The 25,333-nt window shown below is 45.5% G+C and overlaps 1 protein-coding gene across 2 annotated transcripts in view; it reads right to left on the bottom strand.

Moving 5' to 3' along the window:
* The window catches only part of ERF (ETS2 repressor factor), a 179,499-nt gene that overhangs the window by 89,773 nt on the left and 64,393 nt on the right, over positions 1-25,333 (bottom strand). The window contains exon 1 of one of the 2 annotated variants that reach the window (XM_068241496.1): positions 14,196-14,343. The exons of the other annotated variant lie outside the window; for it this stretch is intronic. Within the exon in view, the coding sequence (XP_068097597.1) occupies positions 14,196-14,217 (22 nt within the window). The 5' untranslated portion in view covers positions 14,218-14,343. Of the gene's footprint in view, positions 1-14,195; positions 14,344-25,333 lie in introns of those variants that run through there. 2 annotated transcript variants of the gene reach the window in all.

Below are 25,333 nucleotides of genomic sequence, written 5' to 3' on the forward strand. Positions count from 1 at the left end.
TGCCATCATCCTGATTCAAACATTCGTGCTTAAAAAAGGAAGAACTTCTGAAACAAGTAGTTCCAGCACAACAACCTATAACACGTCTCTTTTAAAGCAGTTTTGTGAACAAGGCTAAAATTCCTCAAAGACTAGCACTCTCGCCTTGCAGCGATGGGACCCTGGTTTGAATACCAGCCAGGGCAACATCTGCAAGGAGTTTGTGTGGGTATCTTCTGGGCAATCCAATTTCCTCTCACATCCCAAAAATATAAATTGTCAATAGAGTACAATGAACATAGGATTATGGTAGGGATTAGATTGTGAGCCCCTCTAAGGGACAGCTAGTGAAAAGACAATATGCTCTGTAAAGCTCTGTGTATTATGTTGGCGCTATATAAAAAAACAATAACAACAATAATATGGGGGGGGGGGGGGGGGGGGGGGGAGTGCTCGGTCATAGCTACACAATCCGCCACAGTAAATCACTAAGTGACTTTGTATAGCAACTGCACACAAGCTAGACAGCGCTAAGGCTCGGTTCCCATCTGCAGCCAATCATGTGTGGCCAGCGGGAGTCGACAGTTTAGTGTCCGCTCTGATGGTTCGCTGTGGTCTGGTTGGAGCCCAGGGCAGATGGTGTTACCCACATAGGCTATATAGTAAGTGCATCCGCCTGCCCAGAATCACAGACCGTTCAGAAGTGCACATTTATACATTACGGTGGCAGCAGCGTAGGTACCGTTGTTCCAAAATCGGTCGCCCTACCGCCACACACCCAAGCAACCAACTTCAGCCTGACATCTTGCACCAGGCGCAATCAACTAACGCGACCAATTTTGGCCCGAAAATGGTCATATCCTTGACCGAGCCTGTGCTTGGCGGCACAGATTTTTAACCAATTTGATAATAATCGAACTGGTTGGTCGAGCAGCCGCCAAAGTCACCTGAAGTATGGGCACCTTAAATGTCCGCTTATGTACAATTTTGTTTCAGTGCTTATCTACGTTAATGATTCTTTTAGTTTAGGCAGGAATTTTGTCCAAATCAAGACAATGAACTGTTATCTAATCAAATGTTAAATAATCGAAGGTGTTTTCCCCTCCCTACCTTTTACTTCCTCTTTTGCTGCAAAGGAAAAAGCACAGGAAGTAAGAAATATGGAAGACTAATCATTATCTGTGTATATAGCAACAACACATATTGTGCCTTGCTTCAACATTTGACAATTTATAGCAGCAACTGTTCCTTTAGTGAAATTCACAACCTGTTTCGGAATGTGGAAATGAACAAAACACCAGGAGGGAAACCTATGCACACAGGAAGAACATACAACCTCCTTCCAGGCAGAGTCCTAAGGTGAGTACACACATGCGACTATAGTCAAACGACAATCGTTTAAAAAAAGCAACCAACGATCATTAAGTCTAATGACGGACGAGCTAGATCGTTAAAAACGAACGATCTAGCTTAGCGGATTTTTTCCAACGTCGATCGCTTGCAAAAGTAGTACATTGTTGGATACGGTCGTTCGTACTAGGCTTGACATGCGCATTTCGCTATTTCTCCATGAAACTTCTCATTTTTATGCGCAAGCGCAATAGTTGCTTTGCGTGATGTAACATTCGTTCTAACGATCAGATCGTTACATTTAAAAACTAACTTTACTTAAATCGTTCTTTCATCAATTAAAAGTTCGTTCGTCGTTCACAACGAACGATCGTTGTCGCATGTGTGTACGTAGCACTTTTATTTATTGCATTTATAAAGCGCCAACATATTACGCAGCGCTGAGAGCAACCAAACCTGAAACACCAACGATGGAAGTCCACAAAAATGTGACAACGGAACAATAGTAAGCGATTCCAAGCGATCCCCTGCTCAGTAGCAAGGATGGCAATGCTTCAACTCATGGAGGAGCATGTGACCAGTTTGTTCAGCTGATAGATTTGTTACGCTCTGATTTGCTGGTTATGATCTGGTGTTAAACCAGGAAGTCATCACAGCAAATCAGAGCCTTACAAATCTATCAGCTGATCAAATGCATCACATGCTTCTCCATGAGTTCTCCTAGGTAGGTCCATCCCTAACTCAGTAGCAGAAAAGCATTTGACTTCAGCAAAACAAACCGCAGGCAGTTGCTCTTGTGAAGCGGCCCCAAGAGCTTCTTTTAACAATTGCATATGTAATACTTGTACAGGGATTTACCTGGAGAAAACCAACATGCCAAATCATGGTTGGTCCAATCGCCAAGACCAGGTTAACAACTGGACACTTGTGTGCACCAATACAGAATTTACTTCTGGCAGATTAGTAAATTAATCGAAACCAATGATTGCCTAAAACACTGGCGCCTAAAATGCAGACCTGTGAAGTAATTTTGAGTATCAGAGTCAGAGGTTTCATAGCGTCAGGTGATTTTTGTACCGACTCCGCTGCCCTGCTAAAGTGCCCATGTGTACCAGGCCTTAGGCTAGGCTCACACTACACCGGATATGCACAAGGGTGAGTTCACAGCATACCATGGGCGGATACCAGGTTTGTGGAGTCAGTACAAAAATCATCCGACTCCTCAGTTTACTGAAACCACCGATTCCAGGTACCCAAAATTGCTCTGACTCCTCGACTCCGACTCCACAGCCCTGGCGGATACGCGGTGTTCTGTTGTGTGACCACCGACATACTCGCTTCTCTGTGTTGTGCATGCGGTCCACCGTCGGGGTCCTCTGCCACCACTCAGTGAACCAATGAGAATCCGCCTTGTCATGTCCTGCTGAAATGACTGCAGGTAATGGTTTCTGCAGTAAGTGGAATGCCTGTATAGGCACAATCTTCCACTCGGACCAAAATGTGGGCAACAAGTCACCATGCAACGTTTCACCTACTGGTGCACACCAGTCTGGATGCACTGGAAAAGCTCTTGTTGAATATATTCAGAGGGAACAGTGGGAGCATCTGTGAAATCTCTAGTCAGAGGCTTCCCACTAATGGGGCTATGAGTACTCACTACTACAGGTTCTCACAAATTTAAATTCTGTACTGACAGCAATGTTGTGACCTCCGCAATGTAGCTAGGGGGCCTTACGGAAGGCAAACATGAATTCAAGCTGTGGGACAGTTCTAGACATATTAGCCACAACTGGTCAGTTTATGGGGATGACTCCCTCAGGATAACAGGCACTTGCGTGCATTGAAGGCCTCTATAATCACACGCAGAGTTTCCACTGTGTTGGAAGAGTCATGACTTCCTGTGTACTTGTCTATAGAAAGGATAGCAACTGCACAACATGTGCTCTGCATCTGAACATCAGTCTGTTTGGCAATAAAATCAGCACCAAGTCCCAGCAATGCAGTGAGGTAAACAGGCAAAGGAACCATGTCTACCTGCCCTAAAGCAACACTGTCAGGGAATGGCTGAAAGGTCACAGCTGAGCTAAGATATGATACTTTGTTTATTTGAAATGGCCGGAATTGACCATTTGGGAAAACTAACAGATTGTTCTTTATCAGTTCTAAACTCAATCTGCCCCAATGTAGTACTGATGCCACTAGGGCTGTGGAGGGGTACAAAAGTCATCCAACTCCTCAGTTTATGAAACCACCGACGCCCAACTCCAGAAAACCATAATTGCTCCGACCCCTCGACTGACTTCATTCCACAGCCCTTGCAAGGCTATGGAGTACTTGCCATTTTCTCCCAAAGCCTGAGCATGCTATGCTAGCAGCCATGCTACTCTGCAGGCACAGTAGTGCGGCCGCACTTCAGAGGTCTCAACGCTGGGACAGCCTGGTGGAGGAAGATTTATAAAAAAATAAATTCACAGATTTACTTTTAGTGGTGTTAATAATGTAAAGTGAATTCTGGACAACTTTTATGTACCGCACAATGGAATCTCCTTAAAAGACCTGTCGCAAAAATCTTCAAATTCAAAATATATGTAAACATATACAATTAAGAAATACATTTCTTCCAGAGTAAAATGAGCCATAAAGTTCTTTTCTCCTATGTTGCTGTCACTTAGGTAGTGAAACCAACAGGTTTTGGGCTAGTCCATCTCTTCATGGGGAAGGGGGGGGGGGGGGGGGTTTCCACAGGGACTTGTTTATTTCAAAATGCACTTAGTGAATGGCAGTTGCTCCATCCAACTGCCAAGAAAGTGTACAGTGAGAAGGGAGGCTGGTCAGCATCTTTGTATAAATCTTTTTCAGGGAGTGTCTTTATAAAGAATAAAGACCATGCTGAAAATCCCCCATGAGGTGATGGACTAGCCCAAAAAATGTCAGTAATGTCAGATTTCTACTACTTACTGTAAATGACAGCAACGTAGGAGAGAAGCTATGTATGCCTCATTTTACTAAGGAAGAAACGTACTCATTTGTATGTGTTTTAAATTTTAAGATTTTCGTGACAGTTCCTCTTTAAATAAAAAAAAAACCATTTTATTCTTTGATACACATTCTCCAAGAACATGTAGTGTAGCAACCAACACATACAACCACTGTATTTTTTTTCACCGATATGCCTAATAATGTAGAACTTTTATAAAACTATGGGGGTAGAACGAGAAAAAAAAAAGCTGCTGCAGAGTTCCTGCAGGCTGTATGGATGGTGTGCGCTGTCTCTTTAAAAACACCAACACCCCCCTCCCCCGCCGCTCTTCCCCATCCCAAACCACACCACCCTCTCTGTAATCCCTTGAGCCAAAAGCTAAAAGGCTGGAATTCAATCTCTGTTTCAAAAACCAACATTACATCACTCTATTCCAGGACAGCGTTAAAGACATAGACTGCAGGAACAGCACACACACACTCTCACATTTATACATTTAACCAGTGGAAAGTTTACAAGGAATTTCCATCTGTCTGGGCCTGCAAGTTAACGCAAGGTCTTAACTCTTCCCTCACCAGGCGCTGGAACATTGTGTAACCAGACCAGCGGTTCTATCGGTCCTGTTTTTACAGAACTTACACCGTTTACCAGTCCAGAGCACAACAAGCTGATCGAGATGGGGGTAAATAAAATCATTAACATAATGTAAACACTGGATCAGCAGTTTTTGCACGCAGAAGACCTCAGATTATCTCCAGGACACAAACTGAGCTCTACTCAAAAGGAGACAACAATATGCATGCACTACGCCTTCCACGAGGCAATGCAAGGCCCCTTCCCGTAATCAGAGGCCATTGTATAATTCAGGGGAACAATTAGTGGGCAGATCCCAAAAACATATTACTCATCTGCACCAAATGCATCTGGCTGCGTTTTCCCAAAGTGTCCCTATTCATGAGCAAAGTCTAAATTACTTTATGGTGCTTTCCTGAATTTGTGGACCACATCTTAAAGGTTTTACACTTTTGCCCCTAACCCCCAACAAGGTAAAATATGATATATCTGAGGAAGGCGGCCTCATTCACACTATACGCTGAAGCACTGAGGGGTTTTAACTTTCCATAGCAGTGCACTGTGAAAAAAAAACTGTTAAAAGGCATGAAATGGAACTGACCCATAGGGAAACATGGACCTTTTTCACCTGGGCTGCACATCTGTTGTCTGTTCAGTTATAACTAACAACAGATTTGGTGTGAAAGGACTCTCAGTGGAAGGAAAAACACAACAAAAGGCCCTAGGCCTTGTTCACAGTGGTGCTTCAGCATCACAGCTGCTATCATAGTGCACCACCTATGCCAACAGCTCGGTGGGTGCGTTGCGGTACAATGGGGGCGGTATGGTAACGCACGGCTTGCACACATCAACAGTGAAGCATACTTTTCATTGACTTATGTGGCGCAACATGGCCGTAACATGCGGTACAACTTTTTACATCCTGTTAAACAGGGAACACCCATGCCACGCCCCTCGCGAATGTGGCCCAAAATTAGTCAGTACACGACATCAGCAAAGCTTCTCTCTGGGATAGTCCTCCTTGCTCGTCAATAGAAATGGTCAATGGGGTGCCCATAATTCTGACTAAAGGCTCGTACACACGCCGTACTAAAGGCAACGACGGGTCCGTCGTCACCTCCCGCTGGGCGGGTTTTCAGCAGACAGTACAGCGTGTGTACAGTCTGTCGGCAGACTGATAAGGCTGTACAGTCTGCTGAAAACCCGCCCAGCAGGGAGGTGCCGACGGACCAGTCATTGCCTTCCGTCAAACGTGTGTACGAGCCTTTACATGCACTTTGGCCTAAATTCACTAAGCTTTATCAAACGTTTGATAATTTACCTCATGGGTAAAATAGAATTTTGAATTCACTAAGATGTTATATATTAATTGAACATTTTATCGATAAAACGTTTGATAATTATATAACACCTTTGTGAATTCAAAATTCGATTTTACCCATGAGGTAAATTATCAAACGTTTGATAAAGCTTAGTGAATGGAGGCCATTGTATGGGGTCTTGAATTAGGCCAATCAAAATCCGCAGGAAGCTTATCTGACTGACCCAATTCCATGTTAATTACATCTGCATACAAGTCGTAATTTCCAGAATCTTATTGGCCATCTCTAGCCTTTAAAGTGCAATGAGCAGCCAGAACACTTTTTTATATATGGAGGTTGCCAACTGAAGTGAGGGATATAGAGACTGCCTATTTATTTCCTGTTAAACATTTCCAGTTGCGTGGCAATCCTGCTGGTCTATTTGGCTGCAGCAGTGTCTGAATAACACCAGGAACAAGCATGCAGCCAATCTTGTCAGATCTAACAATGCCAAAAACGTCTGATCTGCTGCATGCCTGTTCAGGGGCTACGGCTAAAAGTATAGAGGCAGAGGATCAGTTGTATAGCCAGGAAACTAGTAATGCTTAAAAGCAAAAAAGATCTGACCACCTCCACATCCTTTCTTCACAGTTGTCCTTTAACACAGTATGCCACTGCGGGGCCGGGTGTATATGCCATTGCTTACTTATGCAGGGTTTCTCTTCTAGTCCCCCATCCACATGAAGTGTGCCAGGAGCATCTGCCGCGACCGGCCACCGCAATGCATCCCAGGAGATGTGTGTAAAGAGGAGTCCAACATTACATTTTAGCCTGATAAAATAGTGACCGATTCAGGCAACAAAAAAAGAATACAGTGTGTACTCTACTGTATGCCATTTATGGAGATCAAAAAGTTCAAGTAACATGCAAATTTCAAACTGAAACCAGAATCCGCATTAAGGAAAATAGATCTTCCGCACAGTGTTATTCAGATTAAGGGACTGCTAATTAACCAGAGGCTAATTAAACCGCTTCCAGTTAATTGAACAGCAGTTCCTGAATCTGATTAGCCCGCAGTAAAGTTTTGTTAATCTTGATGCGAACGCTGCTTCCTGTTAAACCAGAAATGGCACATGTGAACTTTCTGCTCATCACTTGCTGCACTCAGAGTGTTTAGACAGGAGTCTGGGTAGGAAGACACTAGGCAGAAACGCTAGCGTTAAACGCACATAATGCGAGTCAATGGGCCACATTAAAAAACCCATTTGTTTGCATTCTGCGATGTGTGTTTTTGAAATGCAGAACTTGCTGCCATTTTTTCCAAACCATATCTAAAAACGCACAAAATGTATGTCAATGGTGACGCAGAGGTATAGAGTTTTATTGCTTTTTTTAATTGAAACCAAGTTTGAAGATATATTTCCGTTTCCAAACATCAGGACCAAACCCATAATGCTAGGCTAAACTTCGTCACTACATGCGTGTCAATGAGCCCTAAAACTAGTCTTTCTAACGAATTGGAAAGAGTTGAAGGTGTACAGAACATTCACAAGGATCTGTTTGGTCGAGTTATGGTTGTTTTAGCGAAATAATGTAAAAACTGGTCATTTTGAGCAATATCAAGAAGTTGTGAATCAGGATGATACCATCTAATGGCTATTGCTACTACTTTGAGCAATATGATAATCGTATAAAGATTTTTATCTCATATATGCCATTTGCCTCATGCAAAAGGATGAAGGAAACATGTTGGAAAATAAAAGAAACAAAAAGACGCTTGAACTGTCCCATACATTACTGCAGATTTGACATGCTAGGCAACACTGACCCAACTGTAAAGTGGTGCTAAAGCGGTCGCCTTGGCTAGACAGATTGGCTTTAAAAAGTCTTGGAGTTTTGTAAATTGTATTAGTAATTTGGCCCTGGCTCTGCTTGAAGCAAGACATGCAAACCAAGAGATGTGAACTTTTTTTTGTGAGCCTCAATTAGGGACAAGTCTTAACAGAAGCAGAAAGGAGTTTAGGAAGAGGAGAGGGGAGGGCGAAGAAGAGGAGGGGAAAGGCTTCAAATTCCAAAAGACAGACAATCAGGCTACCCGGGGAGGGGGGTGGGTTTAAGGTGGCGCCAAATGGAGGGAGGAAGAGGGGGGGAACAAAACAATATTACAAAGAAAAGGAGGGAGATTGGGCTGGGAAATGACAGCTTGTGTCCTGGGGAGGTAAACACCTGGATGTAGTTTTGTTGACATATAAAACTGACATTATCGTACTGTTTATTGCAAAAACTCAATCAAAATTAAAATTTCATAGGGAGAGATGATCGCAACAACAAAGATATAAAAACAAATCTTAGCATGTTGAAAACACATCTTCATGTGCATGGGACTTTGCTTAGGACACGTTTTGGATTACAAGTGCTTAGAAATATTGTGAAAATGCGATTATAAGCTACTTCGCTGCTCATATTCACTGTATAGAGAACAACATTGGTCTTTCTAAGAACTTTGTGAAGGCTGTGATTACCGTCAGGTGGTTTTAATAAAGATACAGAAAAAAAAAAAAAGTCAGGATAAGAATTTTTGGTAACCGATAGGCCTACTCTGTACGAACATTTGACAGAACGGGGGTTCACCGCCTATCAGCCGCGCTGCTGGGTGTTTGTGGGCGGCTGGAGGCGTTCATTGTTAACAGTGGTACGAAACACACAGTACTGTACCTATCACGGCATGTGAGCGGGTGGCAACCGCCTGTCATAAGTGGCATTCAGCACCCGTGATACGAGCCATGACTTTGAACCATGGAATCCCCACCATTTACAAATGTTGTAAATTGTTCCCAATTTGAGGCTAAGTGAGATCTGGTCTATTTCAAGAAACCTGCATCCGAAGAACTTGTGAACAGGTTCAGATCTCCCAACTAACCAAGTATGAATGTGACCAAATTGTAGATTGCAAAGCAAGTTGATCTAACCTAGAGATACACACAAAATGGGTGAGCTTTAGGCTGACCCTAAAACGCCACTCACAGTGGGGCTTTGCGTCATTACGGCAGCTCTGTAACGCGGCATGTTACTGATAAAGGCACATGGTAACAGAAGTGAAGCATACCTTTTATTGAACTGTATGCCTCACTGTACCCAACAGAATGTGCGGGTAACGTGCAGTGCTGATGTCTGCAAGGTTTGGTTCCCAACACAACTGATCACTGTGAACGGGTCCTTAGGGTGCATTCACATATCATCAGTTCTATTGCAGACTAATTGTGCACGTCCACTCACTTATATGGGCCAGTTCACATCTCTGCATTGTAACAGATTGCGTTATTTTAACTTGCTGCATGCAGGCTTTGAATTAAGGTGTATGGTATAACGCACGCAGTGTCCATTGCAGTTCACACATTATAACGCATGCATTAAGCAATGTGTGAAGTGTGAATCCAGCCTAAGGATAAGTTGATGCTGAAGCAGTTAAAATTCCAAAGCAACACAAAATGTGCATTTTCCCATAATGCTGATCACAATGCTTTGTACCACGTCCTCATTCATTTATAGTGTAGGCAAAGCATGCAGCATGCCCAGTAGTGCATAGCTCAGCTCATTGTTTTGATGGTATCCAATGCATGGTGGTTGTAACATGCACAGATACTGGTGCCCATTCCCTGAACACCACAGTGCGTTGTTTTTCAGAGAGATAGAGAATATCTATGAATATATATAACGACAGAACACAAAACACGCACGATGTGAACATACCCTTATACTGACATCACAACTCCTTAAAATCGCTCAGGTTGTGCACGACGCTTTAGGTCCCGTTCACATCACAGAACGCAGGCGCGTTCCGTTCAGAACACAACGCACAGGAACGCATGTCATGTGCGTCTCTGTGCGTTGCGTGGCTGATCCCATTCACTGAAAGTGAATGGGACAAGACAAATAGACAAGACAAATAACATTTATATCGCGCTTTTCTCCTGGCGGACTCAAAGCGCCAGAGCTGCAGCCACTAGGACGCGCTCTATAGGCAGTAGCAGTGTTAGGGAGACTTGCCCAAGGTCTCCTACTGAATAGGTGCTGGCTTACTGAACAGGCAGAGCCGAGATTCGAACCCAGGTTGCCTGTGTCAGAGGCAGAGCCCTTAACCATTACACCATCCAGCCACAGCCACGCATTTTTACGTGCAGCATGCGTTCCTGGACCGCACAGGTCCGGAACGCATGTAGTGTGAACATCAGACATTGCACTCTATGCAATGTCTGATGTCGTGCGTGTCGGCCACCTGCACGCGTTTCCAAAACGCGACTGGAAACGCGTGCAGTGTGAACGGGGCCTTACATATTGTAACTCGTGCATTAGTTTGACAGCAACTGGCGTGCAAGTCCCCATCATATAAAACTGCAAAGCACGTGCGATTCTCAGATGGTCACCGGTTGACGCACGCGTTTAAATGTGCACTAAGTGCGCAAAATTGTCTGCGACATAAGTGTGGTCCCTCAGTTAGGGGGCATTCATACTATAAATGTTCACACAATACTGCAAGTGAACTCGCTACCCATTTGATTATATAAGCATGTTTACATCTCTTACGGTATATCCCAACTTGCAGTATGTACAGTAGTGTCTCAGTATAAGGTCTCGTACACACTATAAGCGTGGCTGTGCGCATTTCAGCAGCATGTATGGTGTGTGATCAGCAAGTACATCAGAAGTGCATAGAGAGCACTTTTGACATTCAGATTATGCGCGCTGCCTTATCGGAATGCTGCACACATTTTTGGCAAAGTGTATCGCTAATCACATTCACTGTAATGAAAGGGACTAGCAACGCAGATTGCGTGCGATTGGGTGCATTTGCGTCCTCAACGCACGGCCATACACGTTGCCTAGTGTGAAGGAGGCCTAACCCCCTACAAACATGAGGCCTAAACCCTGCAAACATGAGCCCATTGCATAGACCAGGCATTACAATAATGCACATATAAACACATGCAGAGTGCATTGCAATGCACACACATCATAACATAAGTTACTAGTCAGTGAAAGTAGAGAGCAGAGTACCACACGACTAATAAATAAAGAAAAAAAAATGAATGAAAAAATAAAAGTTTGGGCATTTATATATACATAGCACTTCATTTTTTTTTTATCTGAAATCGAAATAGACAGAGTGAACATTGCATGTGAATACGCCAGAGTTTCTGGCCATTCTATTAAAACAATTCAATGTTTATAGTAGTTGTGTGTATTGACACCAGTACAGACATGGCAAAAAAAAAAAAAACCAAGGTGACATGAGTGTCCCTAAGGTGACAACAAATGGGGCTTCCTGATGACCATAAAAACAGCAGGTGAGAAAGTGATGATCAAAGCCAAGTCCCACAACAAAGGGGGCAGGAGAGCTCATCCCTCAGCTGTCCTGGGCAGGCAGGGGTTACAGGCTGAGCTCATGGAAAGTGAATTGCCATTAGCAGCTTCTGGACAAAGTTTAGTGCAGTTGTGCTGCTTGTTAACCCCACCACAGCCAGCCGGGGCCCCCTTAAGAGAAAGCGTTGTTTGTCGGAAACAAAAAGTTCCATTTGGAACGTGGAGCTCGGATACAATTGTATCCGCCTGGGGGGGACTGGAAACCGATTCTGGGCCCGGTGTCAAGGACCCCCACAGCAACTGACAGCCCGGGACACCCAGCACAGATACTGACAGCCCCGGGGAGATCAGCCCGGGATACCATGCAGAGACAGCAATGTGTCCCTGATCCTTACTACTGCCAGAGCTCTGCAAGCCAACTTCAGTGACCCCTCATCTATAGGAAGCTCTGGTCACTATTCTATGTACAACAGTGGCTCATCTCCTATGTACAATAATAGTCAGTTCTGATCATTAGCTACACAAGCTATACAACTCCAGTCACTCCGTGTACAATAGTGGGTCATCTATGTACAATAATAAACCGCTCTGATCACCATCATTATCTACACAAGCTATAAAACTCCAGTATAGGCAGTTCTGATTATTAGGTACAATAGTGAGTCATCCCCAATATACAATAATAATCAGCTCTGATCATTATCTACACAAGCTATAAAACTCTGGATGATGCCTAATCTAGTGTAAATCAACCATGCTCATAAAATCTATTAAAACAAAAGAAAAAATGCTATATTCGCTGTACCAGAACTACAGAAGATCTGTCTCACCATAGCTGAACAAGAACTACAGGTCATCTTTATTCGGTAATCTGCAATAATCACCAATCGTTATCTATAATATCCCTAAACACTTATTGATTTATATAAAGTGCCAACATATTCTGTAGCGCTGACAATGCATGGGAGTCCGTATGCATTATGCGATTTATGGTAGACGATTGTAGGGACATAAACTACTTTGGGGACAGACAGTGACAGGAATTATTCAGAGTACTCTGTAAAGTGATGCAAAAGATGTCAAAAAAAAAAAAATATTGCATGTGGATTATCCCAGATCTAGTCAGTTCAGATCACTGAAACAGTAGCTATGCAGGAATAAAAAAAACAAAAAAAACTAGAGCCCTGATCTGTATCATGTAATCACTATAGCAGGAACACAGACTTTCTGATTACAACAACACGAATACGGATGATCCCTGATCTGCCAGGAGTTATCCAATCTGCCACTGAAATGCTGCTTCCTAATCACATCTATTCCAACCGGCAGTGCACGATCCCTGATCTATACTAACGACCTCCAACCGGCACTCCAAGATCCCTGATCTATACTATGCAAAACATAGGCATTCTGGTTCACCAGAGCTTGCTGGGCAATTTGATCTATACTAACGACCTCTAACCGGCAGGTTTTCACAACTTCTGCTACAGAACATTGTGTTAGTATCGATTCTGATCGCTCCAGTCTCTATAATAACACTTTTTTCCCATCTCAGCCACAACGTACCAGCTTCTGATCACAACAACCCACAGGTTAATTATGCTGTAACAGCTCCAAACTACAGCAAGGCATGATAGCTGATGTATAATAAATGTATAATAATCACTTGAGACTATGGGGATAATTGAATTGCCACTAGTAAGAACACGCAGCATGCCACACTGCAGTGACACTCGCTGATCTGCACAGTGCACGCTACAGAGGAATCGCTGCTGCACAATAGCCATACATCTAGTGATTTGGTTGTATAATCGACTATTCAATTCAATCATTTTATAGAATGGAAAGAAAATCAAGTGTGTTCCAGAATTTCCAATAGATAAAAAGTGTCTGATTTCATGTTAAATTGACCAGCTTAATCGATCGTTCAGGATGCAAGATATCTGTCAATCGCACAGGAATCGGCTACTGTTCACATGTCAATTGATTGACTCCAAACCGATTTTTTTGCATAGAGCATGGAGACACAACATCAGTCAATTCAAATGTGAAGGTAAATAGCATAGGATATCGTTTGTAATGTGTGGGTTCCTAGTCACTTGACTTTCGGTCAACCGTACCAAAGTTGATTCCTAAATCAAGTTGATTGCTTTGTCAACTGAATCAGAATCGCTAGATGTATGGCTACCTTAATACTAGGAATACAGTTTTTTTTCCCAGCAGATTTACTGTCCAATCAATTTCCATTCACTTCTATGAGAAAATCGACCAGAAAAACAATCAAAATCAGATCTATGGACCTATCGGACGTTATCTTTCGAGCCATCTATCTGCCAGAAATACTCCTGGTGTATTCCCAGCATAACACACAGATCGGTGATACTATGGAAGGAGCACACAACTTGTGTGTGATGTGGCCATGTGCTGCGGATCGCGTGCGGCCAGCACAGCGCCGAAAGTGCAGCAGAAGTTGGCCAGAGATCCGCACGAGGCAGCGAGGCGCGCGGACACTCAGCCCCGTTGCTACGGGCAACAGCCGCTCCTGCGCCCCAGCGGCGGCCGCTGAGTTGCGGGACAAGAAGTTGGGCGGTTCGCAGCAACAAGTGCTGAGGAGGAGGACGGCGCCATGTGGCCGCAAGCGGCGCTTTTACCTGGCTCGGCCGGGGTCTTCATGGCTGTAGCGCGGCTGCCTGTGCTCTCCGCTCGGTGCCTGGCTCCGGTATGGCGGTCTCCTCCTCCCGTTCGGGCCCCGGGCTTCTCCTCCTTCCCCTTCTCTCCTTCTCCTCCTCCCCGCCCGCTCACATTACACCCGCGGGACGCCCACGCCGCGGGGAGCCGCCCCCTCATGACGTCACCCAGCACACCGCGTCGCCATGGAGATTCCACTCACTTCTCCACGCGCTGGCGACGTCACGGGACGGGGAAGCGGAGCAGCGGCGGCGGCGGAGGAGTGACGGCTGCTCCGATGTTAGGGGGCTGAATGCGGAGCGGAGTGAGGGGGACACGCTGCTTCGTGATCGCAGCCTAACTACACAAAGCATGGGAGCCGCTACGTAGCGACTGCGGAGGGAGGGAAAGTTGCACCGTCTATAAGTTTTATAGCAGTCTGGTCCTAATAGAGGTGACTGTCGTCCCAGCAACTCTATTATACATCTATAGGGCACCTATATTCAGTGGCTAGCTAAGGAGCTGTGGGCCCCTATGCAAGTTTTACATTAGGGCCCCCCAAGCACTCTATACATAACAATTGATAGGGCGCACCAAAACCTGCCAATGGCAACTACAGTGTTGCAATTGCTAGCGTTAGCGATAAACGCTAGCGATTGCGATTCAGCAAAATCCTTTTTTTTCCCGGCGATAGCTTTTGCAATTTTGCTATGCACTGCAGGGCATAGCAAAATCGCGGCAATAATCACTGCGCAACGCGATCGCGTTTGTGTAAAAATCGAATCGCGGGAGTGGAAATAACCTACCGCGATTTCTGTGTTATTTAGCAAACCCTAGCAATTTTAAAATCGCTAGTGATTTGTGCTTTTGCGATTCAGCAATCGCGCTAGTGGAAAAGGGCCCTCTCTCTGAGTCAGTGCAAGAAGGGGATGGGGAACCACTATTCAAAGTATAGAAAGGATTATTATTAGCACAGAAGGAATAGAGAGCTAATAGGGGATGGGGAACCACTATTCAAAGTATCTATAGAAAGGATTATTATGAGCACAGGACCAATAGAGAGCTAATATTACAGTTGAGGGAGGGCCCCGATGAGTTTGCTACCTCTGCACCCCCTATTGCTACGCCCCTGCCTATATTTCTTATTACAGATATATACATACATTTATCTATTAAACTCTTCACACAATGCATACTTTGTCTTTTGTTTTGCGATATTTTCACTATGCTAGCCTCAATCGAAGCGCAGGAAGAATGAACCAGAACTACGATTGCCTTTTTCAGAAAATCGTACATTCCACGATTTCAATTGTAACTTTAGGTCCCGTTCTCACTTGGAAGTGCAAAACGCTAGTGCTAGCTTTTGCGCGGGTGATTTTACTGCGATTAACATGGTATAATAATTGTACACTTTCACAATTCTTTAACTATTGCGATTAGCGCTAATTGGGATCCTTCTAGAATCACAGTAAAGTGCTACATGTAGCGCATTTTACAATTGCCGCCAATCGCAGCCAGCAATCGCAACTGTGAGATCATTGCCATATAGTTTGTATTGTGTTAGCGCTTTAAAAAGCGCCGGAATCGCCCCAATGAGAACGGCCCCCCTTACTGTAGTTGCGTTTGAAAAATCGCAAGCCTTTTTAAAAATGGAATGCAGCTGATATGAAAGGGCCATGTTCACAGTAGCTGTCACAGAGAACGCAACCAATAGGGAAAGTAGTGCCACACATTGCATACGGTGCCGTACCGCGATTTGTGATGGGTTACCATACTGCACACCGTTGTACTGTACAAATCATCCAACTCAGATTCCTCAGTTTATGAAACCACCGACTCCAGGTACCCAAAAATTGCTCCGATTTCTCAGCCCTGGTACCGCAATACACCCAGCACGCTGAATGTCCTGTAGGTGGTGCATTGCAGGGCGTCGAGACGCATTTTAGAGCTGCAAGACACCACTGAGGGCTCGTTTCCACTATTGAGGTGCGGAATCGCCTGGATTCCACCGCTGATGAAATCGCATGCGGATGCGATTCCACGTGCGTTTTTTGCAGCGAATTCGCATAGGTGAGGGTATATGCGATTTTAACCATGTCACTGCCTGTGTGAATTTACATTGGTACCTATGCAAATTCGCGGCAAAAAACGCATGGGGAAAACGCATGCGATTTCCCTATTAAATACATTGTGTGCGATTCGCCTGCATTCCACACGCAGGAGAATTCTGCAGGGTGTTCCGTGCAGATTTTCTCTGCACAATAAAACGCTCCCGCAGACGCATAAGTGGAAACAGGCCCATTCACTTATATTGTCTATGCGAATCCGCATACGCAAGACGCATGCGGATTCGCGATAGTGGAAACGGGGCCTGAGAGTGTGGCCTTAGGCTTGGACCCGCTAGAACACTTTTGGCAGTGTTTTGGAATCGCTTTCAGTCGCTAGTGATTTTCCAAAACACTTCGGTTATGTAACTGGATGGAGCAGATCCCACTGGAGCGATTGCGATTTAGGGAAATCGCAGGACATGCAGCGTTTTGGGAGCGTTTTCATTCCAATTTATTGCATAGGAGCAGGGAAATCGCTTACAAAGCGCTACCACAAATCGCTAGCGATCGCTAGACACGCGCCCGCCCCACCCTGATCACTGGAGCGTCCACACACACCTTGTTGGCTTGCTGGGACGCCGCGGGTGCTCACAGCCAGATTGGGTTTCTGCACCCGAAACCCTTAAAGAGGAACTCCAGTGAACATTTTACTGTTGGCAGGTGATGTAGCTGCTGCATGGTTTTTGGCAGTTGGTAAAAGCTGTAAACAGCTATTTCCCACAAAAGTTCGGACTTTTCTTGTGGGAGGGGTTTCACCACAATATTAGTCATACAGCGCCCCCTGATGGTCTGTTTGTGAAAAGGAATAGATTTCTCATGTAAAAGGGGGTATCAGCTACTGATTGGGATAAAGTTCAATTTTTGGTCAGAGTTTCTCTTTAAGTAAGGGCTGGTTCACACTGGGGCGATTCTTCAGCGCCTTGCTGATTGCCGGCGATCAGCAAATCGCTGCTACTAATGTTTCCCTATGGATACATTCGCACTGCAGTAGTTGCGATTTCAATTAATCGAATATGCGCTGCATGCAGCGTTTCGGGGGCAATGCGCTGTGATTCTCGTTGTATTGAACGGGAATCACAAGCGCAAATTGTGAGATTTGGGCTGCTGAATCACGATAAAGCGGCCAATGTCAGCCAGCCCTAACATCACGGGTCGCAAATGGCAGGTAAGATCGTGACAGGGTACCTTTGTACCACTGACTTTTTCAAAAACTTTTTAAGAAAATGATTGAAGCAGATCCAAGCTGTGTGAATATGCCAAATGCTTTATTAATTGGCCTATTAGCTGAGGTTTACAATTGCTGCACAGTAAGGGTATTTATTATGCGGCTGGCTCTTTAAATGCTTTTCGGTATGTAACTTGGTTTAATTATTTTTATTGGCTTGCACAAATCAGCAGACACTTCTGCAGGGACTACAGTTGGGAAAAGTTACATATGTACAGATTTCTTGGTGGCCCACCAATCAGAAGGAGAGTAGTGCCGCCCCGCCCTCCTGTGACCTGATAGCCAGACATCCAAAATACACTGTAATTCTTTTGTTAGACAACAACACAAGTGGTAGTTAGGGGGCTGATGCCTGGAGAACAATATAGTGGCCTTTATCTAGGCCAAGAGAATATTCCATAATATGTTATTTTCATAAGCCAGCCAACAAACCACTGCCAAAACCAAGTTGTGCAGATTCAAAACATGAGCTATAAGCAGAGCTGGATCATCCACAAGGCAATCCTAGGCAGTTGCCTAGGGCCTAGAGAGAGAGTCTATGGGCCTAGTGAATAATAGCCCCTACCATATCTAATCTTACTAACATAAAAAAAGCCAGGTGAGAAAAAACTGCTATCTTGCCTAAGGCCCCATTTCATCTTAAAGGAAACATCCAAGGAAAAAAAAGAAAAAAAAATATCCACTTACCTGGGGCTTCCTTCAGCCCATGGCAGCAGTCCTGTGCCCTCGCCGCAGCTCCGGAGGCTCCCGGTCTTCTCCGCTGTCACGTGGTTCAGCCGACGTCATCAGGACAGTACTGCGCAGGCTTAGTAGTTTTGCGCATGCGCAGTACCCTCCGGATGACGTCGGACGGACCACGTGACCCGCGCCGTGGAGCGCAGAAGACGCCGACCCAGAACTCGGCCTGGCGAGGTCAGGTTCTGCAGCGTAGAAGACCGGGAGCCTTCAGAGCTGCGGCGAGGGCACAGGACGGCTGCCAGGGGCTGGAGGAAGCCCCAAGTAAGTGGATTTATTTTTTTTTGGACACTTACTTCAAGGCTGCCATACACTGGTTGATTGCCACCAGATCGACCAACAGATAGATCCCTCTCTGATCGAATCTGATCAGAGAGGGATCTATTGGAAAAAATAAATATGGCAGCCTCCATATACGGTACCTCTCTACAGTTATCCTTTAAGGCTAGTCACACACCAGGACGTTGTGTTTAGGGGACGTTATAATAACGTGCCCCTAACGCAACGCCTGGTGCTCTCTGGTGTGGACGTCGGAGTGAGCCGCGTTGTGCAGCTCACTCTGGCGTCCGTGATGCGTACTCTTGGACGCATGTGGCATCATGTGGTCCTGCCCGGTCAATCGCCGCACAGAGCGGCCGCTCCAGGAAGTAAACACTGCACGTCACTGAGTGCAGTGAATATTAATTAGCCATGTGCCCGGCCGCTCTCCCCTCCTCCCCAACATGACTGAGCATGTGCAAACAGTCTAACGCAGCTTAGCCGCGGAGAACGCACAGCACGCAGCACTTTGCTGCGTTACAATGTAACGCAACGTGGGCAGTGTGAACAGCCCACTTGTGTTACATTGCTGTGCGTTGGGGGAGCGTTACAGGCTGCACAAACGTGCGCCTGTAACGTCCCTGTGTGCAAGAAGCCTAAGGGAATCATCAGGCATAAAATGCTGCCCCCCGATATACTTACCTGGGGCTTCCTCCAGCCCCTTGCAGCCGCCATCTCTCTCAAGCCGCATCTCTGCTTGCAGCCGCCGACCTTGGGTGCCCGCCAGTGCAGAGGCCGACCTTGAGGTTGTCCTTACTGCGCCTGCGTGAGCGCCGCTGTCAGTCAAGCCCACGTTGCCCGCAGTGTACTGCGCAGGCGCAGTAAGGACAACCTCAAGGTCGGCCTCTGCACTAGCGGGCACCTCAGTTCGGCAGCTGCGAGCGGAGATGCGGCGTAGGAGATGTCGGCTGCAAGGGGCTGGAGGAAGCTCCGGGTAAGTATATAAGGGGGCAGCATTTTATGCCCGATGATTCCTGTAAGCATTTCTGGCTATAAGTATTTGTTAACTTCTGAATAAGCAGTAACTAACATCTCACAGTAGTAATAGGAACACACACAATTTAGTGCACGATCACATGAGCAATATGTATACTGGAAATCACCATGTCTGGTCCTCTCTGACGAGACATCCTGAGCAACTTCCCCATCACAGAATGGGAAGATAGACTCCACTGAGGCCTCGTCTTAATAGATGGCAATACAAAACAACTCAAAGACACAATACATTTTCTAGGGATGGTCAGTGAGATGCAAGTATTTTCGGGCTCAAACCCACTAGCAGCCGCTCTGTGCGGCGATTGGCCGGGCGGGACCACGTGATGTCGCATGTGTCCAAGAGTATGCATCACGGCATCACGGACGCCAGAGTGAGCTGCACAACGCGGCTCACTCTGACGTCCACAGCAGAGAGCACCAGGCGTTGCGTTAGGGGCACGTTATGCGACCATAACGTCCCCTAAAACGCAACGTCCTGGTGTGAAACCAGCCTTATGCTAATAAAAATTGGGTTAAAGAGGAACTGATAGCCAAACTATGCCAGGGGAAAAAAACACATATGTAAGTAGATAACTACTTGCTCTACTTACATAACAGATGTATTCCACTGTCCACATTTTGATTGCAGTGAATCTTAAATAATAAATTAGGAGAATTCTGTTCCCTAGCATGGACCATCTTGGGTCCCTCTGGCTGAAGCCAATCCTGATGTCATTTCCTCCCCTTAGGCCTCTTTCCCACCAGGACGTTGCATTTTAGGGGACGTTATGGTCGCATAACATGCAGGGCTGTGGAGTCGGAGTCGTGGAGTCGGAGTCGGGGCAATTTTGGGTGCCTGGAGTCGGAGTCGGGAAAAAATGCACCGACTCCGACTCCTAATGAATTTAAACTGTAATTAAAATAGAAAATATGATAAAATGTTCTATTTCTCAGATAATAGTCATCATAAATAATTTATACATACCGTAATAGCTGTGCTTAGTTCACAAAAATGAAATAAACCAATCAAAATGAGTTACTTGTGCTGCTTCAATAAAGCAGTCCCCGTATTTTTAAAGTCAGATATACACATCTGATTGTGACTGTATATATGATGTGTATACAGGAATCTCTTATATATACGAAATAACATCTATGCTGTAAGTATAAAGCCTTATGTGTAGCCGTGTCACTAATAGAGATGGTTAATGAGATGGAAATAATTCTGCGTTGATTCTGATTTATGCAAATGTACGCACTCTTTGCTCATGAAATCAAATAATTTGATATGTTGTTAAAATTTGGTTTGGTGACTACGAATTAAATGGTACCTGAGAAGGATGAAAAGAAAACGTTTTATACATACCTGGAGCTTCTTCCAGCCCCCTTCAGGCTTATCAGTCCCTCGCTGTCCACCTCCACCCTTCCAGCCCCCTTCAGGCTTATCAGTCCCTCGCTGTCCACCTCCACCACCTGGATCTTCTGCTATGAGTCCTGGTAATTCAGCCAGTCAGCGCAGTCCGGCTGCATGCCGCTTCCACAGCCAGGAGCGCTCTGCACCTGCGCAACAGTGCTGCGCAAGTGTAGTACGCTCCCTGCGGCAGAGTGTGTGCATGCGCACTACGCCAGACTGGCTCAAGTACCTGGACGCATAGCAGAAGATCCAGGTGGTGGAGGAGGACAGCGAGGGACTGATTAGCCTGAGGGGGACTGGAGGAAGCCCCAGGTATGTATAAAACTTTAATTTCATCTGTCTCAGGTTTACTTTGTTACACAGTAGTACTATACTCTACATATGCACTCTCCACAGAGCTGCAGGGAATCTACTGAGAATGTTGTGCACATTGAACACAGAGGTGTTGTCTATCACCCATAAACCTGGTTCAGATTGTGCATGAAGAATGTGTAATAGAGGAAGAATCTCCTTATTCCCCTGCAGAGTATCTGCACATTATTCTTACATGTACCCACAGTTACATTGCCTATGGCCTGATAGATGTTCTTTGTTCCGGCCTGTACCTTTTACAAGTACTCTTACCAAGGACTAGTTTTAGTCTATGACTAAAGGGAATAAATATGGCAGTCTCCATATCCTTCTCACTTCAGTTGTCTTTTAAAATTCCTAAACGTTGGCAGTTAAGAGACAAATTTCATGTTACATACTTTCAATCAACAAGATTGTAATATGCAAATTAGAGGAGTCGGAGTCGAGGAGTCGGAGTCGGTGGAATCCTAAACTGAGGAGTCGGAGTCGGTGGATTTTTGGACCGACCCCACAGCCCTAATAACGTGCCCCTAACGCAACGCCTAGTGGTGTTGGAGGAGGACGCCAGAGTGAGCCGCATTATACAGCTCTTTGTGCACACTGTGCAGTATAGACTGCGGAGACCATGTGATCGTTCCGATCACGTCTCCGTGGCACTGATTGGCTGGCGGGACCACGTGATGCGGAGTGTTCCACTCCGCATCACTTGGTCCCGCCAGCCAATCAGCAGCCGCTCCAGAAAGACAACACTGCAAGTGCAGTGAATATTAAGTAGCCATGTGCCTGGCTACATTAGCAGACTCTCCCCACCTCCTCTCCGGCAGCATATACACTGTATATAAAAAAAAAAAAAAAACATTACTGATCATGTGCACTCAGTCTAACGCGGCTAAAGCCGCATATAGTGTACTGCATGCTGCACTTCCCAGAACGTGCAGTGTTACCCTGTAACGCAACGTGGGCACTGTGAACAGCCCATTGATTTTTCATTGCTGTGCGTTTGGCTGCGTTACAGGCTGCACTAACGTGCGCCTGTAACGTCTTACTGTGAAAGCAGCCTTACTCCCATATGGGATCCGCGCATCCCCCCTGGAGTATCCCCTCTGGATTTGGTCCCCAGACTGGACTTTAGGGCATCATGGTCTATAGAAATGAATTAAAATTAGAGTCCTTGGCATGTCTAACACTCCTTCCATACCTCCCCCGCAACCACCTCGGCATTTCCCCTCCTCCCTGCAGCATTACAGAGCGAAGCAGGGAGGAATAAAGGCAGCGCGCACAAACTCACCTACTCATGGTTCCAGGTGCTGAAGTTCCCATCTAAACTCTGCACTACCGCGCCTTTAAAAAGTTGTGCGATGATTAAAAGAAACAACTGGTAGGACAACTTATTAGGTTAGTTGGCAATAGGTTACTAACATCGTTAGATTTGAAAAGAGCATGCCAGAAGGAATGAGTCTCTGAAGTAGTGTTGGGGAGAGAGGTACACCATTCTGTGAAACACGTGAAAATAGTGCAACAATTTATGAATTTCACTCAACACAAAGTTAGAAAGCAGGGATTTGATCTGCAGTACATAAAATATTAGATCCAGAGAACCCAGAGAAATCTCTGTCCACAGAAAAACGAGACTGAAGACAAGGTGGCAGCAATTTTGAAGCCCACAAGCATTAAAAACAGACCCAGATGTTTAATGGAAATCACAGCATGGGCTCAGGAACATTCACTGCCTGCGATGACAGGTCATCACTAAAGCCACAAATGAGAGTTAAAACTCTACTATGCAAGGAAGAAACCATATATATCCCTGATCCAAATACAGCATCCCAAAGCTTTCTCTGGGCCCGAGCTCAAGTGGAAAACTGCCCTGTGGTCTGACAGAACAACATTTTAAACTGTTTTTGGAAAACATGGATTCTGGATCCTCCAGGCTAACAAGGAAAATAGCTTTCCAATATTGGTACACAGTTCGAAAGCCAGTATCGTTAACCATATGGAAGTGCATTACACCATTTCTGGGAAAGCCTTGCTTGTTTCAGCTAAACAATGATTAACTGTAATTCCTACACATATTACAACAGCATGTCTCCATAGTAGAAGAGACTGGCGGATCGGTCAAAACCAGTCTTATCAGATGAACGATCGTTTGTACACACGCTCCTTTTGACGTCCAAACGACCGGTCTGAAAGACCGGTCGTTTGGAAAAATCAGACGTGTGTATGTACGCCCCACTGCAGTCCATCATGAATGCAGCAGCCAGAATTATCCACTGCTCCCATCGCTCCACCATGGTGGATCCCCTCCTTGAATCCCTCCACTGGCTTCCTATCCAGTCCAGAATCAGATTCAAGATACTGTGTCTGACCTACAAATCTGTCCACAAAACCTGTTCAACCTACATTTCCGATCTTATGGTGGCCACTAATGATCCAATCTTTTTCATCCAATCTTACCATTTCTATGTAATATAAGGGAACTGCCCAATCTATCCATTCAATATATCCACTCATTTTACCCTTCTACTACATAGATTTGGTAAAATTGGATGAAAAAGATTGGATCATTAGTGGCCACCTTTACTCAGAGGTACACACCTAGCCGCTCACTCCGCTCTTCCAATGAACTTTGCCTGACCACCCCGCGCATCACCCAGTCCCATGCATGCCTCCAGGACTTCTCAGGAGCTGCTCCAACACTATGAAACTCCCTACTTCCACCCATTAGGGCAGCCCCCTCCTTTAACATCTTCAAGAAAGCCCTCAAAACTCACCTTTTCACTCTGGCCTACTACCCCTCACAAGTGCTCTAAACCAGAGCCGGGACAAGGTCCTCCAGCACCCAAGGCTGAGACACCAAAGTGCGCCTCTCCATCCCTGCCACCCCACCTGTCACATACTGATTGTTATTAGACTAAGAGGCACCAAAGGGCCCACAACCTCCCCAACACCTTAATCTCTAGTTATCTGGCTTGCAGTCACTGCCATGTATCCCCTTTTCTTATTTCTTTCTGCTTCAAACACAATTAGGAATGACAGCTGAATGAATTCTGCGCCTCCTCTTACACTGCACCCTGAGGCTGGAGCCTCTCCAGCCTATGCCTCGGCCCGGCCCTGCTCTAAACCCACAGCTGAACTCTGGTCTCCTACCTCTCGTGTCCCTACCTCTCCCTTTAGATTGTAAGCCTTTGGGCAGGGTCCTCCTCTTGTGTCCAACCTGATCATGCACCTCCATTACTGTGAACCCATGCTATGCATCTGAGTGAACCTAACTTGCCTAATCTCCATGCTCCCCTCCAGTGACTGACTAAGCATTACCTTGTACTCATACTGTGCTGTGTGATCTGGTCTTTCTTGTATTCCTGTATTGTCATATTGGCTGTATGTCACCCCTAAATATTGTCTGTAACCTAAACTAATGTCCAGCACTGCGTAATATGTTGGCGCTTTATAAATACAATAAATAAATAAATGTACCTTTACTTTCACTGCACAGTGTGCTGTTACCCACGTGAGGATAACAGACTGTACAAGGAGCGTAATCAGCATCCTAAGAAGGTGATGATCAGCACAAGAGAGATGCGACATGGAAATAGACACAATTATGCTGTGACATGTGGCGACATTCAAGAAAGTTAATGCGCGCAAACCTTTACTATCACACGCGCAAACCTGTACACGAGCTAACCCGCGCGCTAAGCTTATCAAGGCCATGATAGCATTTATCACATCTTTATGAATCAAGCTCCAATCGCAGTAAAATCACTTGCGCAAAACGGTCTTGCGCTTTTAAGTGTGAATGGGCCCTCAATGAGCATTTGTCTAAAGGGGCCCATACACCTAACAATTTTCCCGCCGATATACGGCCGATTCGATCACAGTGATCGAATCGGCTGTGAAATCTCCGCGCACACCGCTGACAGAACGATCGATTTCCGTCCGAAATTGATCGTTCCCGTCGATTCCCGACGGTCCGTCTGTGCGGAAGATTTTTCTCGA

Source organism: Hyperolius riggenbachi, chromosome 6 (assembly GCF_040937935.1).
Source record: "Hyperolius riggenbachi isolate aHypRig1 chromosome 6, aHypRig1.pri, whole genome shotgun sequence".
NCBI lineage: Eukaryota > Metazoa > Chordata > Amphibia > Anura > Hyperoliidae > Hyperolius > Hyperolius riggenbachi.